The sequence below is a fragment of the Cebidichthys violaceus genome, unplaced genomic scaffold (genome assembly GCF_023349555.1).
Source record: "Cebidichthys violaceus isolate CVI_PGR_0920_01 unplaced genomic scaffold, fCebVio1.0.p SCAF_83, whole genome shotgun sequence".
In the NCBI taxonomy this organism is placed as follows: domain Eukaryota; kingdom Metazoa; phylum Chordata; class Actinopteri; order Perciformes; family Stichaeidae; genus Cebidichthys; species Cebidichthys violaceus.
Window position 1 is genome coordinate 583,347 of NW_027176968.1, and position 17,869 is coordinate 601,215.

The window sequence follows — 17,869 nt, forward strand, 5'->3', positions numbered from 1 at the left end:
AAGATATCAAGGGTAATGACGATGCAAAATCATTCTAGAATTCTTTGCATTGAGGTGGAGGCAGAATAATTTGCAAAGAAAGCAAAAAGTATTATATATGACTCTGTGCCAATAGATGTAAGTGAGAAAATGTTTTTTTTTTTTTTTTTTTTTTTAAACACACACACACACACACACACACACACACACACACACACACACACAAGGCTGGCATAGAGCACATATAAGCTGAGCTGTTGACCTCGCTTTCCTTTTCCTGCTTTGGCATTCATCTTCTGAGTATCATAGTATCATGTAGCACATACTATAGTACTCAAACAACCACCACACACATGACATAAAGGAGCATGTCATCGGTTGTCTGTTCTGGTCTGCCAGGGTCTCACTACTGGGCTGGAGATCGGGCTGAGTCAGCTAGATGTACCACACACCAACCCACAGACATGCACATGCACAAACACCCCGTGACTGGGCTTCCTGTAAAACAATCAAGAGAACGAGGGTCCAGAGGATTGGCGGGAGGTAGGGGCGCAAACTGAGAGAGGAGAGGAATGTCGGATTTGAAGGACAGATGAGAGAGGAGGGAGGTGGATGGAAGGTTTGCATAGAGAAAAAAATATTTAACGGAATTCCTACATCACAGGAAACGGAGAGGTGGAAAGAAGGAGAGACAGAGAGTTAAAGAGCAAACATTCCGACAAAGTTGCTGCTTGGCCCGACTCATCCAAGTATGGTCCAACCCGGAATACCACACACACATACACAGCCGCCTACGCTTTGCCCTTGATGCTCTCTCTCTCTCTCTCTCTCTCTCTGTCTGTCTGTCTGTCTGTCTGTCTGTCTGTCTCTCTCTCTCTCTCTCTGTCTGTCTGTCTGTCTCTCTCTCTCTGTCTGTCTCTCTCTCTCTGTCTCTCTCTCTCTCTGTCTGTCTCTCTCTCTCTGTGTGTGTGTGTGTGTGTGTGTGTGTGTGTGTGTGTGTGTGTGTGTGTGTGTGTGTGTGTGTGTGTGTGTGTGTGTGCGTGCGTGCGTGCGTGCGTGCGTGCGTGCGTGTGTGTATGTGTGTGTGTGTGTGTGTGCGTGCGTGCGTGCGTGCGTGTGGGGCTATTGCCCCTGTGCCAGTAAGACAGCAGGCTGACTTGGCGAGCAGAGTGTACATTCCCCAGTAAAGCCAGCTCTACAGGCCCTTTTCCTCAGAACTGTGCTGCTTGCTGAGCAGAAACAGATGTGGGCCCCGTCCCCTCTGTTCCTCCATCTTGGCTCTGCATCATCACCACCGCAGATCCTGTCTCTCACTAGGAGAAACTGGGATTTCATCAGTGAAAGATGGGCCAGCACCCTCAGCTCCTCCATCTTTGGTTCTACATCATTGCCAAGTGCTGTTAATTCAGGGGAAACCAGATGTGCGCAGTGAAGGCTGTGTCCACTGTGTTGACTTTGTTCGAATGGGATTTGAGTAAAATGAGAGGAAGGGTCACAGATATTACAGTGGTTGGGGTATGAGAACTGTGGAAGCAAATGTGTCTTTTATGTAGAGGGAAATTTTTAAATTAAGTTTAAAATCTTTCCTTTCTTTTTCCTGAAATGCACTTTGAGTCTCTTAGGAATTCCTTAAAAATCTTTTTCAGTTGCACAATCGTCTTAGCAACAAAAATAAGGGAAAACATTTCATGAATCCAAACCAAAGAAATTTCTAAAGATGTTTGTTCATTGCCAAACATAATGAAAATGTGCCAAGAAGGATGTTTTGAAAGGAAACCCTTGCTGGAATTTAATATTCTGTCAATTCTTTGCACATTCTTTGCGTTAGAGTCAGAGACACTCCTATACAATTTCCTTGTAATATTTGTTCTTTTTCTCTTCCCAAATGCAGTTTGGGAAGAGAAACCATGTTATAAAAGTACCAACTACAATACCAACAAGGTTTAACCTAAACAAGAACAGATTCATCAGGGAAACCTTGCTCAGACTGTTATTGTTACTGAATAGAGAGGAGCAATGAGGTAAGTGTACTGACTCAGTAACATTAGTCACACAGCAATATCCATCTGTTGATCGTTTTGATCTGAGCAAGGCTGTATTTATTTGTTTATGAACTGAACATTCAATTTGTAATTGAATAATGTGCTATTTCTAATTTTGTAGTGGAATAATGTGTTAAACATATTCCATTGAAGTTAGAATTAATAAAACATAAGGTGAACATTAGCAAGAAATTGTAAGAGTGCAAATCCATAGCTGTATTATGCAGACAACACCAGTGCACCTCTTGTATCAGTTTAGTGGGTTTTGCTCTAGTAATGTGCTTTAATTTAATTGTCTTTTTTTGCTAGTTCCAATGATCTGACCATTTTAGGACAATACTGGTGGTGGGAAAAAAATGCTTATAAAAGCACAATGTGCCGTAATGTTTTAGTGACGTCATCCTCTTTAGCTCGAGTGGTCTTTGTCTGAGTCGTGACTCAGCCCTTATATTAACGTCAAGCGCCTCCTGCCGTTACTGTAGTAACATGACTGGAACTGTGTGAAATGAGTGTGTCACACTCCCACCCTTCGCTTACTGGACTGTTTTGATGTGGATCGCCATGGTGATAATCTCAACCCCCCCCTACAAACTACAACCCCTTCCCACAAACCCAAATACGGCCATGTTTGTAGGGCAGTGGGGTGGAAGACTAGAAGAGGGAATGAAGAAATGAGACAAGGAAATGGGAAAGAAGAGAAACGATGGACAGAAATTGGGGAATGAAAGCGTCAAAAGAGGCGAGGGGGGGGGGGATGTACAGAAAACGGAGCGAGAACAAGGGATGGCTTTAACAGCAGAGGAATGTCTTTCCCGCTGATATCATGTAACAGGACTAGTGGGATTAGAAGGGGAGGTTGTTCTCGCCAATCAAAATGAGTACACCAGACGTTACCCCATCCAGCTGAATGGACCTTGTGATATAAGTGGTAAACTCGCCATCTAACTACTGCACCTGACTGTTCTGTATTAACCAGAACTAGGTTACACAATATTTTAAGACCTTTCAACTGCTTCAGCAGGGTCAAAGTTTGATTTAAAGGGATTGTTCGGATTACTTGAAGTGGGGTTGTATGGGGTACTTAACCATAGTCTGTGTGTTACCTACAGCAGCCTACACCTGACCTGTTACCTGGCTGGGCTTTGTATGGTGTTAGGAGCTGCACAACGTTACACAGCTAAAGGTCTTGGAGTTTAAGGCAGGTGCCCGAAGCTACAATAGATTTGTTCACTTTCTGCATGTTCATCAAAGCCAGACTGAAAAACTGCAGTTTTAAAAAAAATCTCTGTTCGCCTCCATTTCTCTGCCCCTGTCACTCTCTCTTTGCTGTCTATCTGACTGTGTATTTGTCTTCCACTCTGTCTGCCAGTCTGCAGTCGCTCTCTCAAGAGTTTTTGGGCAGAGCAGGGTCGAATGGGGTCAGGGTTCTGAGAAAACTCATCCCCCATAATCCCTCGCTGCCTGGCCAGGTCGCTACGCTGTACGCAGCACGTACACACTTACATAAACACGTGTGCATACAGGCGCACAAATTCATGGTCTTTCTTAGAAAAGCGGGGAGAGTTTTTGTGTCGCCTGGCAGTTGAGACACTCATCTCTCCTCGGTGAGAGCGCTGCAGTGGACAAGGTCTCTCTGTCTCTCTGTCTATGTTTACATGTACACACAAAACCCAGTTATTGAGAGAAATGAGGTTATGGCAGAGAAATCGGAGGATGCAATTTCATGTGTTTATATTGAGACTTATTTATTTTAGTTTCAGTTTGACTTTGGATTTCATTATTTTTCGACACAAGAGTGCACGAATAGTGATGTTTCTTATGCATTGCTGCCATAGAAATGCTCTCTACAGTCCTTCTCATGCACGTGCACACTTATAGAAACCTTCTACTGCAGAAATCAAGCTGTGTATACCAGATTCTTAAAATCCTTGGTCTGGAAAACTTAAGTCCAATAAATCAGTTAACCCTTCTGTTATGTTCGATTTTTAGGTACAGCCATAATGTTCGCGGGTCAATTTGACCCGGTGCATGTTTAATCATCCAAAAGTGGTCAGAAACCAAAAAATCCTAATAAATATAGTTTGTACCTCATCACCAACTCCATTACTAACAATTCAATCAGTATTTAGTGGAATGGAGTTATTCACCCCTCCATAGATCATAGTTCAATTAGGATAACCCACTCGTTTTCATGAAAAATACATGTTCAAACATTTTTTTGGGTACTTTGGAAAAACCTAGATATAAATTGCATTAGTCTACCATAACATGTATTTATTTCTAAATGTTTTGTATATTTTGAAACTTTCTTTTTTTCATGGGGTGATGTAGATAAATAGAGATGAGACACCTCTGCTGTTCAGGGTCATATTGACCCGCTCACTCAAAATCAAGCCAAATGAATACAAAAGGATTTGTATTGAAAGTAAACTTAATTTATGTTCATTTATAGTGTTGAGAAACAGAAATTTACAAAAATGAACAAGAGATGAGCACAATGAACGAGGTGTGTGTGTGATTGTGTTTCCTCATTTCCTCGTTTCCTCATCTGATGGTTCATAATCAGTACCATTAAAATCTGAATTGACCTCAAGATGGTCTTCATCTTCAGACACATTCTCCTCTATTTCACTGTCGTGATCAAGGATGTGCTCCAGAGCCTCATCCTTTGTTTCTGTTGCTCATGTTGTCCTACAGTATTTTGCTGTGTTGTATGCATCTGCAGAGTGTAATGTTGGTAGGACTCTCAAGCAACCCTCCCCTGTGTGGGTGGAGTTTATAAAAGGTTCCCGTCAAAATAGTATCTGTATTTCTCGCACAGGTGGTGTAGTGAGAAAGTGTGTGTGTGTGTGTGTGTGTGTGTGTGTGTGTGTGTGTGTGTGTGTGTGTGTGAGAAATGGGGTGAAACATGATGGGAGGGAGTAAGAAATACTTTGTCTCACATTTTCAAAGAAATAAATGGTCTAAACTTGACACTTCTGACCCCTTATAGTCTCCATTTTCACTGCCGGGTCAAATTGACCCGAACATCATCTCTGTTATAGAAACCTGCAGGGGGTGGTTGCAAATGCATGATATTTTTTTTATTTTATTTTTTTTAAACGTTGAATACACTAATTAAGGCAAGCAGAAGAAGTTTCATACAGAAAAAGTACTTTAAAATATTTTTTCTAGATTTTCAAACTTTGAAACTGGTCAATTTGACCCGGAACATAACAGGAGGGTTAACTGCAGGAAGACAATAATAATCACGGTTCTTATTTGCATCTCTTCCTTTCTGTTATGGAGTTTGATTTTTGAATATGGATTTAGATATACTTCCTCTGACTTTATGTGCTCTCTTTCACATTCTTAAGCTACTTCTCAGTTTTTCCGTGCCAGTCTGTCGTCCGTCCCTCTCTAATCCCCTTTATAAACGATCAGTGCTCTGGCCATGAGAACCCAACCTTCACCATGACAACCACAATCTCAGGCATGTCCCAACGACTTCTCTGCCGTGTGTGTGTGTGTGTGTGTGTGTGTGTGTGTGTGTGTGTGTGTGTGGCCCAGCTGTTGAACAGATGGAATGCTCACTATGCAGCAGCAGATGATAATAATGTGGAATCCAAGGTCTGTGCCCCCCTCTGCCTCAATTTTCCTCTTCTCCCTCCTTCTCAACTCCGCCCCCACTCCTTCCTCTCCGTCCTCTGCTGTCTGTCCTTCCTCTCATCTCTACAGCTCTCTTTCTGCCTTCCCTTCCAGCTGAGTGTCCATTGCTTTGCTTTGTTCTCTCTGATTAGAGGCTTCTAAAGATGGGTATCATATCTCACTTTGTTCCTTTACAGTGATGGACACACACACACACACACACACACACACACACACACACACACACACACACACCCCGTGGCTCAGTATGTGTGTTGAATGGGGGCTGAATGAGTGCCACATTTTTCACATTTTTGTCTCCGGGCCTTAAAGGTCTTTTTCTGTCTCAGTGCAGCCAGACTGCATCTAAGAACCGCAGGTCATCATGCAGCAGGAATGCAACCTCCTCACTGTCAGAGTGGCTCAGTTTTACTCCAGCTCTATTTTCAAGTGATGCCACTAATTAAGTGTGTAGGTTTATCACATTAAAACGATTGTTGTAAACATGTCCATGTATTTGTGGAGGACTGAGGCAACAAGGTCCTCTAATAGGAATTAGAGAGCGTAGGAAGGAATGAGACTGATAGAGACAGAATTGTGACATTTTGGGAAATACACATTTATTTTACTGAGAGTTAGTTAGTTTAGATTAGCGTAAACAAAGGGACACAGCTAGTCTTGTTGTATTTTTTTTAACCTTTGGACAGAAAGCTGTCCAAAGGTTAAGCTGTGCTTATGTCCCAACAGGAAGACAGACAGATAAGAAGTGTTCTTTATTTGCTATAGCTTTGATATGTGCTTCAGACCATTTCTTTTCATTAGCATCATCATATTTATCTTATATGATTTAAACGGATGGCCATTAGTATGAGTAAATAAGTAGTAATTAGTAGTAAATTCTCTATGTCAAATGGAAACAGTGGTTCCCACTTCACAGCTCTATTACATTGACAAGACCTCCAGTGTATTCTGGTGTGTTTTAGTAAATCCAGCCTATATTTGAATGGCAGTACTGTGACTACTATACGTACATTGAGATCAGTGGTGCGCAACTGCTCTGCGCCTACTGATGATGTCACAAAAGTTTGTGTAGTCCGTGCCTCCCATCCTCCTAAACCCTTTCCGCCCTCTCTCCTTTCATCCCTCCCTTTCTCCTCCTCTCTGTTGATCCCTGGCTCGCTCTTTGTCCCTCAATTTCCTTGCGTTTTTGCACCTAATCTCTTAGCCAGACTCCTCTTGCCTGTCTTCACTCTCTCTCTCTCTCTCTGTGCAGTCTGTCCTTCAGTGTCTCTCTTTCTTCCTCTAAATCCCTCACCCGTCTGTTTTTGGCTCAGCCTGCTGCGCCCCCTCCTCAATTCCTCTTCTTTCCTGCTGTCCGTTGCGCTCCCTCGCTCCGTCTGGCTGTCCTCAGTAATCAAACACAGGCGGTCAGATGCAGACAGGATGTGAGGTCAGATGAGGAGAGGAAGTGAGGGTGCGTGGGCAGCACATAAACAGAAGAAAAGAGGAGGTGAGGGACAGTGAGGACAGAGGAGTGTGTGTGGAGTTACAGTGGGAGGAGATTCAGTTTCTGTTTGAGCCGTCAGCATCAGCTCTTTGTGGTTGTTCTCTATATTAAACACTTAAGCAGCTGGACTCAGCAACCACAGCAAGTCATAACACTCAGCGGTGAGGTAAAGCAGTAGTGTTTTTCAAACTTTATTACTGGTCTCCTGAAATATTACATAAATCACTTACTTCTGTCACAAAGTTTGTGTGTTCGCCAACTTTTTTTTCATAGTGCTAAAGTATTAGTCCGTCTCATTCAGTGCAGAATTGTTTGTGATGTAAGAAGCTACGTAATGCAGCCATTGAATCTAGGATTATTAAAGTTAATACTTTAACTTGGACGTGGTCCTACCTTTGCTCCTGATTTAGCCCTCGAGATACAGCTAGCTACAAAATTACAGAAAAGCAAAAATGCTAATAAAAACTCTGATTTTAAAGGGACGTTTGACATTTGCTTGATCTCATAGTCTTCATCAATGAATGGAGTTCTTTTGGGATGGAGGATAAACCAAATTTCTTGAATTAATGACGTTGAGAATCTCTCATTGGCCTAAATTTACTCTCATCACAGTTTCCAATAAACAAATAAATGAAAAAAGTTACAAAAGACGATGACATCTTCACAGACGTTTACCTAACCAGTCACCAAAGACCAGTACGGAATTTCAAACTGGTTATACTGTAAATAATCCAGATAATAATATATATAGAAAAACACTTATACCTAAGGGATTGACTTTTTTTATAAGATACATGTATATACATTTAACATTTTTAGGTGAAGACATCCTCAACAGCCCCAGCCTCTGTCTCTAACAAAACAAGGAAATGGCAGAATGTGATTTTTACTGTAAATGCTAAATTAATGTCTCCGGTTCCTGATAAAGCCTTGAACTCCCAGAGGAGCTGTTCGTCAGCCATGCATATTGTTTGATCATTAACATCTGTTGTTTGCTGGACGTGGTAGCTGAAATGATGCTGTAATAGAATTCCACCTCTTGCCTTAACATTGGTACCTGCACCAGACAAGTAGCTACAGGACTGCGGCATTAAACAGCCAGTACTCTCCCAGCTGTGATGAATGGGTGGAATAAGCCGGGTCAGAGCTTTTCATGCCTGGAGCTGCCTGTCTGATTGTGTCATTATTCCACAAAAGAGAAAAGTTGTGTTTTGTCCAGATGGATGAAAGGGGGTAAGTGTGCGTCTATATGAAAACAAAAAGGTGTGCTAATAAGCCAAAGTGTCTAGCAGTGATGCCGAGTGTGTACTTCACCTGTTGAACTCTATTCACGCTGCCAGGCCCAACACACTCACACACTCACACACACACACACACACACACACACACACACACACACACACACACACACACACACACACACACACGTACACACACAGTAGCTTAACCCCCCTTCTGCTATCACTCATTACCAATCTCCTGTAACCTGATACTGGGACACACACACACACACACACACACACACACACTCGCTGTCTCTCTTGCTTGCTTTTTTATTCTGGCTAACTCACACACACACACACACACACACACACACACACACACACACACACACACACACACATACACACACACACACACACACACAAGGAGGTCAAGTTAAGGTTGTGCTTCCATGACATCACTGTTGCCATGACTCATAAGTGTACCCCCAGGCACAGTGAGGCCCTCTCCCCCACAGAACCTGTCAGAGAGACTTAGACACTCTCTCACACACGCACACACACACACACACACACACTTGGACACGCACAATCTCTCATTCACACTTACTCCCAGTATACAGTGATCTATGAAGCACAAGCTGTTGTATACAAGTATACTGTGTGTGTGTGTGTGTGTGTGTGTGTGTGTGTGTGTGTGTGTGTGTCTGTCTCTCTCTCTGTCTGCAGTTGTGTGTTAATGCCTATATGATGCAGTCATGTACCAGTAACACACTCGTCAATCAGACTTGGTTTCATACAGGTCTTGTATTGCTGACCCTCAAACGCACACAAACACACACACACACACACACACACACACACACACACACACACACACATCCTGTGTGATTTACAGTGGTCAGACTCAGATGGAGAAAGCAGGCCTCTTCTGGACGGAAAAACATCAACTGCGGGGATCACACAGGAGGGAAAGACTTCCATTACACACACACACACACACGTGTACACACACAGACTCACTCGCCCTTCTAACTACCCCGAGTGTCCAATAAATCACCTTTAGACACATCGTATCACTGGACCAGACCTGTACTTGAGTGTGTGTGTGCGTGTGTGTTTGCCATTACGGTGGAATAGTCCACCCAAAATCATGCTTTGAGAAGCAAAATGACAAAACTTTGAGAATTTGAGAAACAGGAAGAGTGAATGTGATATTTTTGCTTGATAAATCACTTAAATAAATTGATTAAATCCATTTTCTAATTGTCAAATTATCTATTGTTTTAGCACAACCTCATTAACATTTGAATCTAAAATATATTGCATAGTAATAAGCCTGGACATTTGCATAGAAAAACATACTTTTTCTACTCTATTGCTAAGTATGTATAGTTATTATGCTTGTTCTTAGCATGTATACACAAGTTAACATTTACTCCTCTAAAACAATATCATTGTTTTTCCGTTGCACAGGAAGAAATATGAAACCAATTATTTGGAACCACATATGTGACTTAGCGGCTGTATCTGGTCCAGTCTATTGTATTGCATCTGTATCAAATAATCAAATAAAATACAATTAAATAAAAGTGGGAAAAAAATATTAAGGGCTCTAAGAGAAATATCTTAATCCTGTTTTCTTTGTAGACTAGTGGAGTCATAAGATAAAGCAGCAGCATTTTATAGCAACACAGTCATATTATATACATATGGCCCTGTATTCAGCATATTGTTATGCAACAAGCTGTACTGCAGGGCTGCAACAACACTGCTGACGTCAGGTGATTATGTGGTTGATTGAAAATTATCCATAATAATGATTTCTTGGAACTAAAGATAATAAAGAGTCTCCGTGTACTGAACAGAATAGTCACTGTGACATATGAGTCGTATTTTTGGTGATCCCCGTTTTTATTTGCTCTAGGTCAGGAATTTTGTGACTAATGCTTTTCTGTGGAACAATGGATAATTTATAGTTTTTTTCCAAAGGGCTGTGTTCATGATGACTTGATGGGATGAAACATCCGGTTGCCGAAGAAAACAAGTGTTGCGTCACACATCATTAGGCAACACACTTATTTAGAATTTAGTTCTGTTTTCACTTGATTTTGGACTATTTCTGTTCTTTTCCACAGATGACTAACATTTTCACAGACAGTATCAGGGATGATTAGGTATCTTAGCTGAATTTTTGACCCCACAATTTTACCAACTAGATGCAAACCTTGGCTGACTTTGGACAATAATGAGCCATAATTTTCAATATATCACAATGACATGGCTTGTGGGAGTTGAAAACTGTCTCTGTGTCAATCAACAGCCCCGTTTTCAGCAGCACTGCCAAAATTGCTAATGTGCATCTGTTTTGAAATTTGGACTGTGGAATGTTTCTTATTGGTTTTATAGAAATAACGTCAGAATCAAATTGAGAAATGCTTGAATTATGCACACGGACTGCGATTATGACCCACAATGTTCCCATGATCAGTGCCAGTCACTCTTTTCTCTTGAATATCACGTTAAAAGCCTTTTGCTGTTGATTTTTTGATAATTACTCTTTTTGTCTATGTCTTCTCAGATCATGATTCAGATGGGAAGCGTGTTCAAGACATGCTGTGTACAATTGACAAACCACAGGTTGGTATTCACACACACACACACACACACACACACACACACACACACACACACACACACACACACACACACACACACACACACACGACACACGTACAATCACTTTCATCAATCACCTCTTGTCTATGCAGTTATAGCTGGCATGAGGGTTGATGAATTTTCCATATTTTCATCCTGTCTCTGTGATTAACATAAATGTTTACACTGAAAATAATCACTGTGATGACGTATGTATGAAGCGTGTCTCTCGTTTTAAAGTAATTCGTGGCTCTAACAACAGTGACAGGGAGGGTAACCTGTCATTGAAGCTCTGCTCAGCCTGGCCACATGAGGGCAGCATCTGCTCATCCATGCCACACACTTTCCACTCATCCTTTATCAGCTGAAAAACACTTTAACAGCTTTTTTGTTTTTTTTGTCTTTCCCCAAGGGGAATGTGAATAAATGAGCTGGAGCCCTGCAGACATAGTTTGGTTTAGAGGAATTGCTTGCTCTGGGTTAAAGGAGTTTGGTCAGCAGGCTGTTCAATTGGACCATTTGATATCTGCAAGTTTATAACAGGGGTTGAAACAGACAGTAAGAATGGAGTGATGAGAGAGAGAGAGAGAGAGGTTAGTTTTGAGTTTTAAGCCCTTTGGGAGATTAGAAGTGTGCAATCGCGATTCATTCGCTCTCATAACCTCAAATCACCTCTTTACTTGTACAGCTAGTTTATTATAGTCGATACTAAGAAGAAAAAGAAAAGGGAGGGGAAGGAAAGAGGGCAATTTTGAGATCTTCTTGTGTCATCGATTGCTATTTTGTGTCATAAACTGCGGATGTGGTGTTCAGTCACTTTTGACACCCCATTACCGTAGTGCATTTATAAAGGACACAATAGTTTGGTATGGATTTATTCTGTATAGGGACAGATAGTAACTTTTGCAGTTCTCCCTGCAACAGCTAAAGTGCCTCGTGATGGATTCAGCTGTGTTTCATCCAGACACGGGATCAGGTGTCACAGAGGCTTATGAGAAAGTTCTTCATTTATAAATGTTCCTCTGGTTGTGTTGTTTGCTTTCATAGCAGGTAGGTGCGTCTACTTGAGCCATATTGAAATATGATAGGCTAAAAGGGAAGTAAGCAGGGAAAAGGAGTGATCACTAAGATTAATCTGCAGATGCTCTGGTTCAAAATGAGACCAAACTTTTACATGAATGTGAGTTTTTGAGCCACGACAATGGCCAAAATGTGGCCTGCACTACCTAAGGTAGTAGTCACTACCAGACTACCTAAGGCTTGTTTTTGGCCTGGCCAATTGCCGGAAATGCCTTTTGCTACTTAAGCAGTTTGCGGTCACTTGCAGCCCCTATCGGCCAGTTAAGAGGAGTGAGGAGTCAGCAGTCAATGACGGTATAAAACAGCCAATAATATAGCTTTCTCAAGCATTGTGAATCATCGCAACTGCAATCATCATCATGTCCGAAATCCTATTTATGTATCCGCAGTGTTCATAGTTGTGAAAAAATGTCCATCAAAGACAAAGGTGCTCTCAGGCATGTGGACACAGTGATTTGACCTCATAAAACCTAATCATTATGATCAAAACTCTCAGCAAAATGACTTGTCTGTCTCTGCGTCTCTTCCTGTCTGTCTTCCTCATAGACGGTCTAGGCAGGGTTGTGGTTTGCAGTGCCCTCAAGGCACATTCATTCAGTGGATGTGTTGTCTGGAATAGCATGCCGACTGTGCTAAATCACACTAAATTGGCTCACCCACCGTGTGCCGCAACTAAAATTCCCATAAACATGTAGACACTTGCAGGCACACAGTTGAACACACAAACACGCAGGCCTCTTTTTCGTGTTTGTGTGGCACAATGGATGTGCATGTGCAGGAAAGAGAAGTAGAGTCCGGGGTAATGTTTTCAATGACACATTACTTTTTACATATACACATACAGAGACATACCTTCATGCATATGTGGGTATTACTGCTGCCTCCAATAGAAAAGAGTACAATAGAAAGAGTCATTTTTTTTTTTATTAATTGTACTGCTAACAACTACTAACCAAAAGCCACATAATTTCCACATTTTGTGCATGGGCAAATATAGGTGGTTTAATTGTGTATTTAACATACGGTATGTATTTTTATGTGTATCTTATAGGTGTCCAATGTGCAGGCGCGGGCCGCACGGCTGTCCTGGGCCCCCCCTGCAGGGCTGGTGAACAGGCTTAGTAACGGGATGCCTGTGTCCTGCTCCTACGAGGTCTCTCTCTCAGATAAGGGACGAGACGGAAAGTATCGTCTCATATACAGGTAGGGAACACGCTCCAAGTGGAAATGACTCCAGGCATCAGCTACAAATACAAGTACACTGGTGTGACTTTTGAGCTTTGTTTGCGTGTGTTTCAGTGGTGAAGAATTGGAGTACCATCTGAAAGACTTAAGGCCAGCGACAGACTACCACGTACGGTAAGGACATTGCCACTGGATGTTTTTGACTCGTTCTTTTTGGATGTGGTGTTTTATACCATTTCCATATCAATGTTTTTGTCACACTCCTATGTTCTGTGTCATAGCTTTGTGGATTTTCTTTAATTGAAGGTGTCTTGTGTGCTCGTTTAAGGGTGTCGGCAATGTACAACTCGGTTCGAGGCTCGTGTTCAGAGGCCGGCTCGTTCACCACACACTGCAGCGCTCCCGACGTCCCGTTAACTCCGAAACTCTCCCACCGCACCAAGAGCACGCTCACCCTACAGTGGAAGGTACTGTCACAAACAGACACACCTGTCTTATCTCAAAGACACACAGTAACACATTTCGCCCCAATAAACATCACATTGACATGTCAGTTGGTTTTGATGGTATTTGTGATGAAGCTATTCGAAATCAATGCCACGAATCAAGACTCGGGGCTCTTTATGTTTTTTCTTTTGTGTCTGTGTCTACTGAATTGTATTTGCGCAGTGACACACTTGGCAAAAAACAACCTTAATACTTTGATGAAAGTAAATGGTATGTTCCTCTTCACCTGGTTTATCTCCTAGCTTGACTTTATCAGCACCTGATAGAGAGACATTCTTGCATTGTTGCACAACACCGTCAGGGTGTATCTCTCTGTCCTCTCTGACCCTTTCTGCACAAGTCATTTTTCATCCACTCACACTGTAACTGATAAAGAGTGACATTAGTCCCCCAGACAGGATATGAGGCCAATAACAAAAACACGGCAGGTATTTTGTCTGTCTCGGTGTCAGATTCTTTTATCCTCGGCTAATCTCTCCTTCTCTTTTTTTTTTGTCCCTTGCTCCGTCCATCTCCCTGTTGTCCACAGCCGCCAGGCGACAACGGTTCCAAAATCACAAACTATCTGCTCGAATGGGATGAGGTGAGTCTGTCTCTTGCGTTTCATGTCCATCATCTGTCATGCCTGCCCCTTATTAAAAAAAAAACATATCATAGACATCACAAAATGGATGTTCACCTCCTCAGGGAAGACGTAATAAACGTGTGAATTATGCCTTTCAAATCCATGTCGGCCCCTACTCTCCTTCTCCTCATCCCTTTCTTACTTTCTTACTTTTTTATGATTTTCTTTTTTCTTCATCTACTTAATTAATTTCTCAAATCTCCTTTTGCAATTAATCTTACCTCCTTGTTCTCTTGTCTCCTCTGCAGGGAAAGAAGAACAGTGTTTTCAGGGAATGTTACTTTGGGAGCCAGAAACACTGTAAGCTGACAAGACTGTTCCCCGCCTGTGGCTACACGTTCAGAGTGGCTGCACACAACGACATTGGCACAAGGTACTGTTGCCTATTACTGAATACACATGTGCTATACACACATACACTCAAGTGAAAAGTGTATTCATGCACATGTCTCATGAATAGCACAAGAGGCAGATAACTCTTTTTTTGTTCCTTGTTCATATACGGTAGGATGGATTTATTAATATGTGACAGCTTTCCACATGAGGAGTAAACATGGACACTATACCTACAGTATGGGAACAAATTGCATCATTGTCGGCCACAACATACATTTTCATGATAAAGTGCTGGACAGAGACACACAAACATGCACCCGTCTACCCATTGCTATTATTCTGCATGTGGCATGAGTCCTCTTCCTCTTCTCATTTTCCCTCCATTTTCTCTCGCCTCTCGTCTCCTCTTTGTCATTATGGCGGCGAGCATCCCGCCGGCAGTCGTTAGGGCGACAGGGAGGAGGTGATGGGGGCGAGCAAGAGCAAGGGAGGAGATATCAAAATCAAAGCGGCCTTAATGTATCCTTCAGCTTGATTCCCCTTTGAAGCCATGGACAGATACTCGCACTAACAAACTGGGCACATGCTGGCTTTTGATTACTAGATAGTTTTCTTACCTGGAACATATATTTTGACCTCTCTAACCCACTGTTGCTGGTCATACATTGAAATGCTTTCCCTCCTGCTCCCCTCAAAATAGCCTCCCCCTCTTTCTGTCTTTTCCATCTGGCTCCTGACATGTATATATCCTTTTTATGCCCCGTCACAGCTCCTCGTTAACCTTCCCCCTCTTACTATCTCCACTGGGAGCTCCCTACGCCCCCATCCTCACCTGCAACCCTGCACATATTCGCTGCACTACCCTTCAAATGAGTCCTGATGTCAGTGTCCTTTTCTCCTCCTTTCACTCTTCAAAAATGCTCTTCATTCCACCTCCCTTCCCTTTTCCCTCAGAAGTAATAATCCACAAAGTTTATCATTTGATTCAGCATTTTGAATAAAAAAAAAAAAAAACGTGAATATAATGTCCATGTGTTTTGTGCAGTGGCTTCAGCACAGAGGTGGTGTTTTACACCATGGGCACCCTGCCTGCTCTGCCGCTGGCACCGCGGCTGGTCAGGGCGGGGGTTTCCTGGGTGACCTTGGAGTGGGGGCGTCCTGAGGGCAGTCCGAGCGAGGAGCAGCTCAAATACACACTCGAGATCCAGGAGGACAACAGCGTGAGTACCGCGCACATATTAAATGAAAACATTTATTAGGTGTAGGTTGCTGGCACAGGTTGTTTTCCATTCAAATACATTTGATTTAAAGTATAGACTGACGAGAATTTACAAATTCCACCAGGAAGCGATGTACTTATAAAAAAAAATAAAAAATGATTATGAGAAAATATGAAAAATTGCTTGCATAATACATTGCAAAATATTTTGGGGAAATTAACAACAGATGGACAGAGCAGTAATTCCTATAATGTAAAAACATAGACACAGAAACACACACCATACTGTATGCTTATGATTGAGCATGTAAAGAAGAAGGGACTTTCACCAAATGCTCCCACACACTCCTTTACCCCCTCACAAGCACGTATGTATAATGCAAAAGTCAGCATTTATTGTATCCATATGCTCAAAACACACTTAAACTAACACACGCTGACAATACACACACACACACACACACACACACACACACACAGACTACTGACTGTGTATCTGTATCTGTATTACACACAGGGAATAGACTTTCATCCAAAGTACACTGGAGAAAACTTGACCTGTACTGTACAAGGCTTGAAGAGGAGTACACAGTATAAATTCAGGGTAAGTGACAACATGATGTGTTAATTTTTTTTTCTATTATTAGTATTATTATTTGGGCTTTTTCACTTTTATTGGAAAGATGACTGTGAGGAGGCAGACTGGAAACAGGGGAGAGGGGTGTGACATGCAACAAAGGTCCCACAGCTGGTATCGAACCTGAGACGTTGCGGTTATTTGGGGGATGCAGTAACCATTAGACTCCCAAGGCGCTCTCCTGTGCATTGCATCTGTGTGTGCATGTGGATTATCAGAAGGATCATTGCACAGAAAATGATAATGCTGTTGCTCTGTTTTTTTTTGTCTTCCTATTTCAATTTGTCTCCTTACTTTTGTGTGAACAAAAAATGCTTTAACGGAATAATTCGACATTTTTTGAGACTTCTCGTCGAGAGTTAGATCTAAACAAGAAGCCATGAGACGCCGTGATTTACAGAGATTTTTACAAGAGCTAAGGGGTGCAGAGCGACAGTTTGTAATAATAACAATAATAAGTTTTCTCTGCATTAAGAATATTTTGTAAAAATGTAGTGTGTCATAATCAACCTGACGTGCTTGTTGCCTTCCACAGCACCATATCAGTCATATCTGTTTCAGCAAGAGTACCAGTTGGAAACCATCAAAGGAAGACATACAGTATTAACTTCTGTTAATTAAAAGGCCCAGACAAAATTAGTTCAGCCTATCCAAAATTAAAATCCTGGTGCCCTGCCTGCTTTAGAGTACAGCTGCCTATTTTTTTTTCTTGATCCATTTGCAGTCAGTGATGTTTTCTTTCCGTTAAATGTTTCAAAGGATACAAACCTATCCATGTGACCTTCGGTGGTAAGACAACATCCATTAATCTAGGAAGGAATACAGCATTTTACCGCCAGAGGATTGAAAACAATATAACCAATAATGAAAGAAGGTAATTCACCAGCCATTTAGCAAGTAGAGCACACCGTCCGACTCGACTAAAAGCTGTGATAGCTGTTCATAATGTGAGGACATTGTGGAACAAAATGTACCGACACTAGATCTCCGTAAGCGGGTTTTGCGTTCTTATTAATGCGGGCACTCCTGTATGTGTCTTGTTATCAACTGTGTATTATGGTGCAATCATCTCAAACAACACCTCACATGGACTTTCACACAAGCAGACACACACACACACACACACACACACACACACTCATCACTCACACTGTCAGATGAGGCGGCAGGTACAAACATACATGCAGACACACAAAGAGACAGCCCAGTGTTCATTGTGATGTTCATCCGGAGTGAACATCTGG

At 42.0% G+C, this 17,869-nt stretch overlaps 1 protein-coding gene across 3 annotated transcripts in view; it reads left to right on the plus strand.

The window, feature by feature from the left end:
• Window positions 1-17,869, plus strand: part of fndc3ba (fibronectin type III domain containing 3Ba) — an 88,193-nt gene that overhangs the window by 45,533 nt on the left and 24,791 nt on the right. For all 3 annotated transcript variants that reach the window (XM_068702331.1, XM_068702332.1, XM_068702333.1), the window contains 8 exons: window positions 10,960-11,018; window positions 13,168-13,319; window positions 13,416-13,475; window positions 13,630-13,768; window positions 14,338-14,391; window positions 14,682-14,806; window positions 15,815-15,989; window positions 16,506-16,592. In XM_068702331.1, coding sequence (XP_068558432.1) covers window positions 10,960-11,018; window positions 13,168-13,319; window positions 13,416-13,475; window positions 13,630-13,768; window positions 14,338-14,391; window positions 14,682-14,806; window positions 15,815-15,989; window positions 16,506-16,592 — 851 coding nt within the window. The remainder of the gene's footprint in view (window positions 1-10,959; window positions 11,019-13,167; window positions 13,320-13,415; window positions 13,476-13,629; window positions 13,769-14,337; window positions 14,392-14,681; window positions 14,807-15,814; window positions 15,990-16,505; window positions 16,593-17,869) is intronic.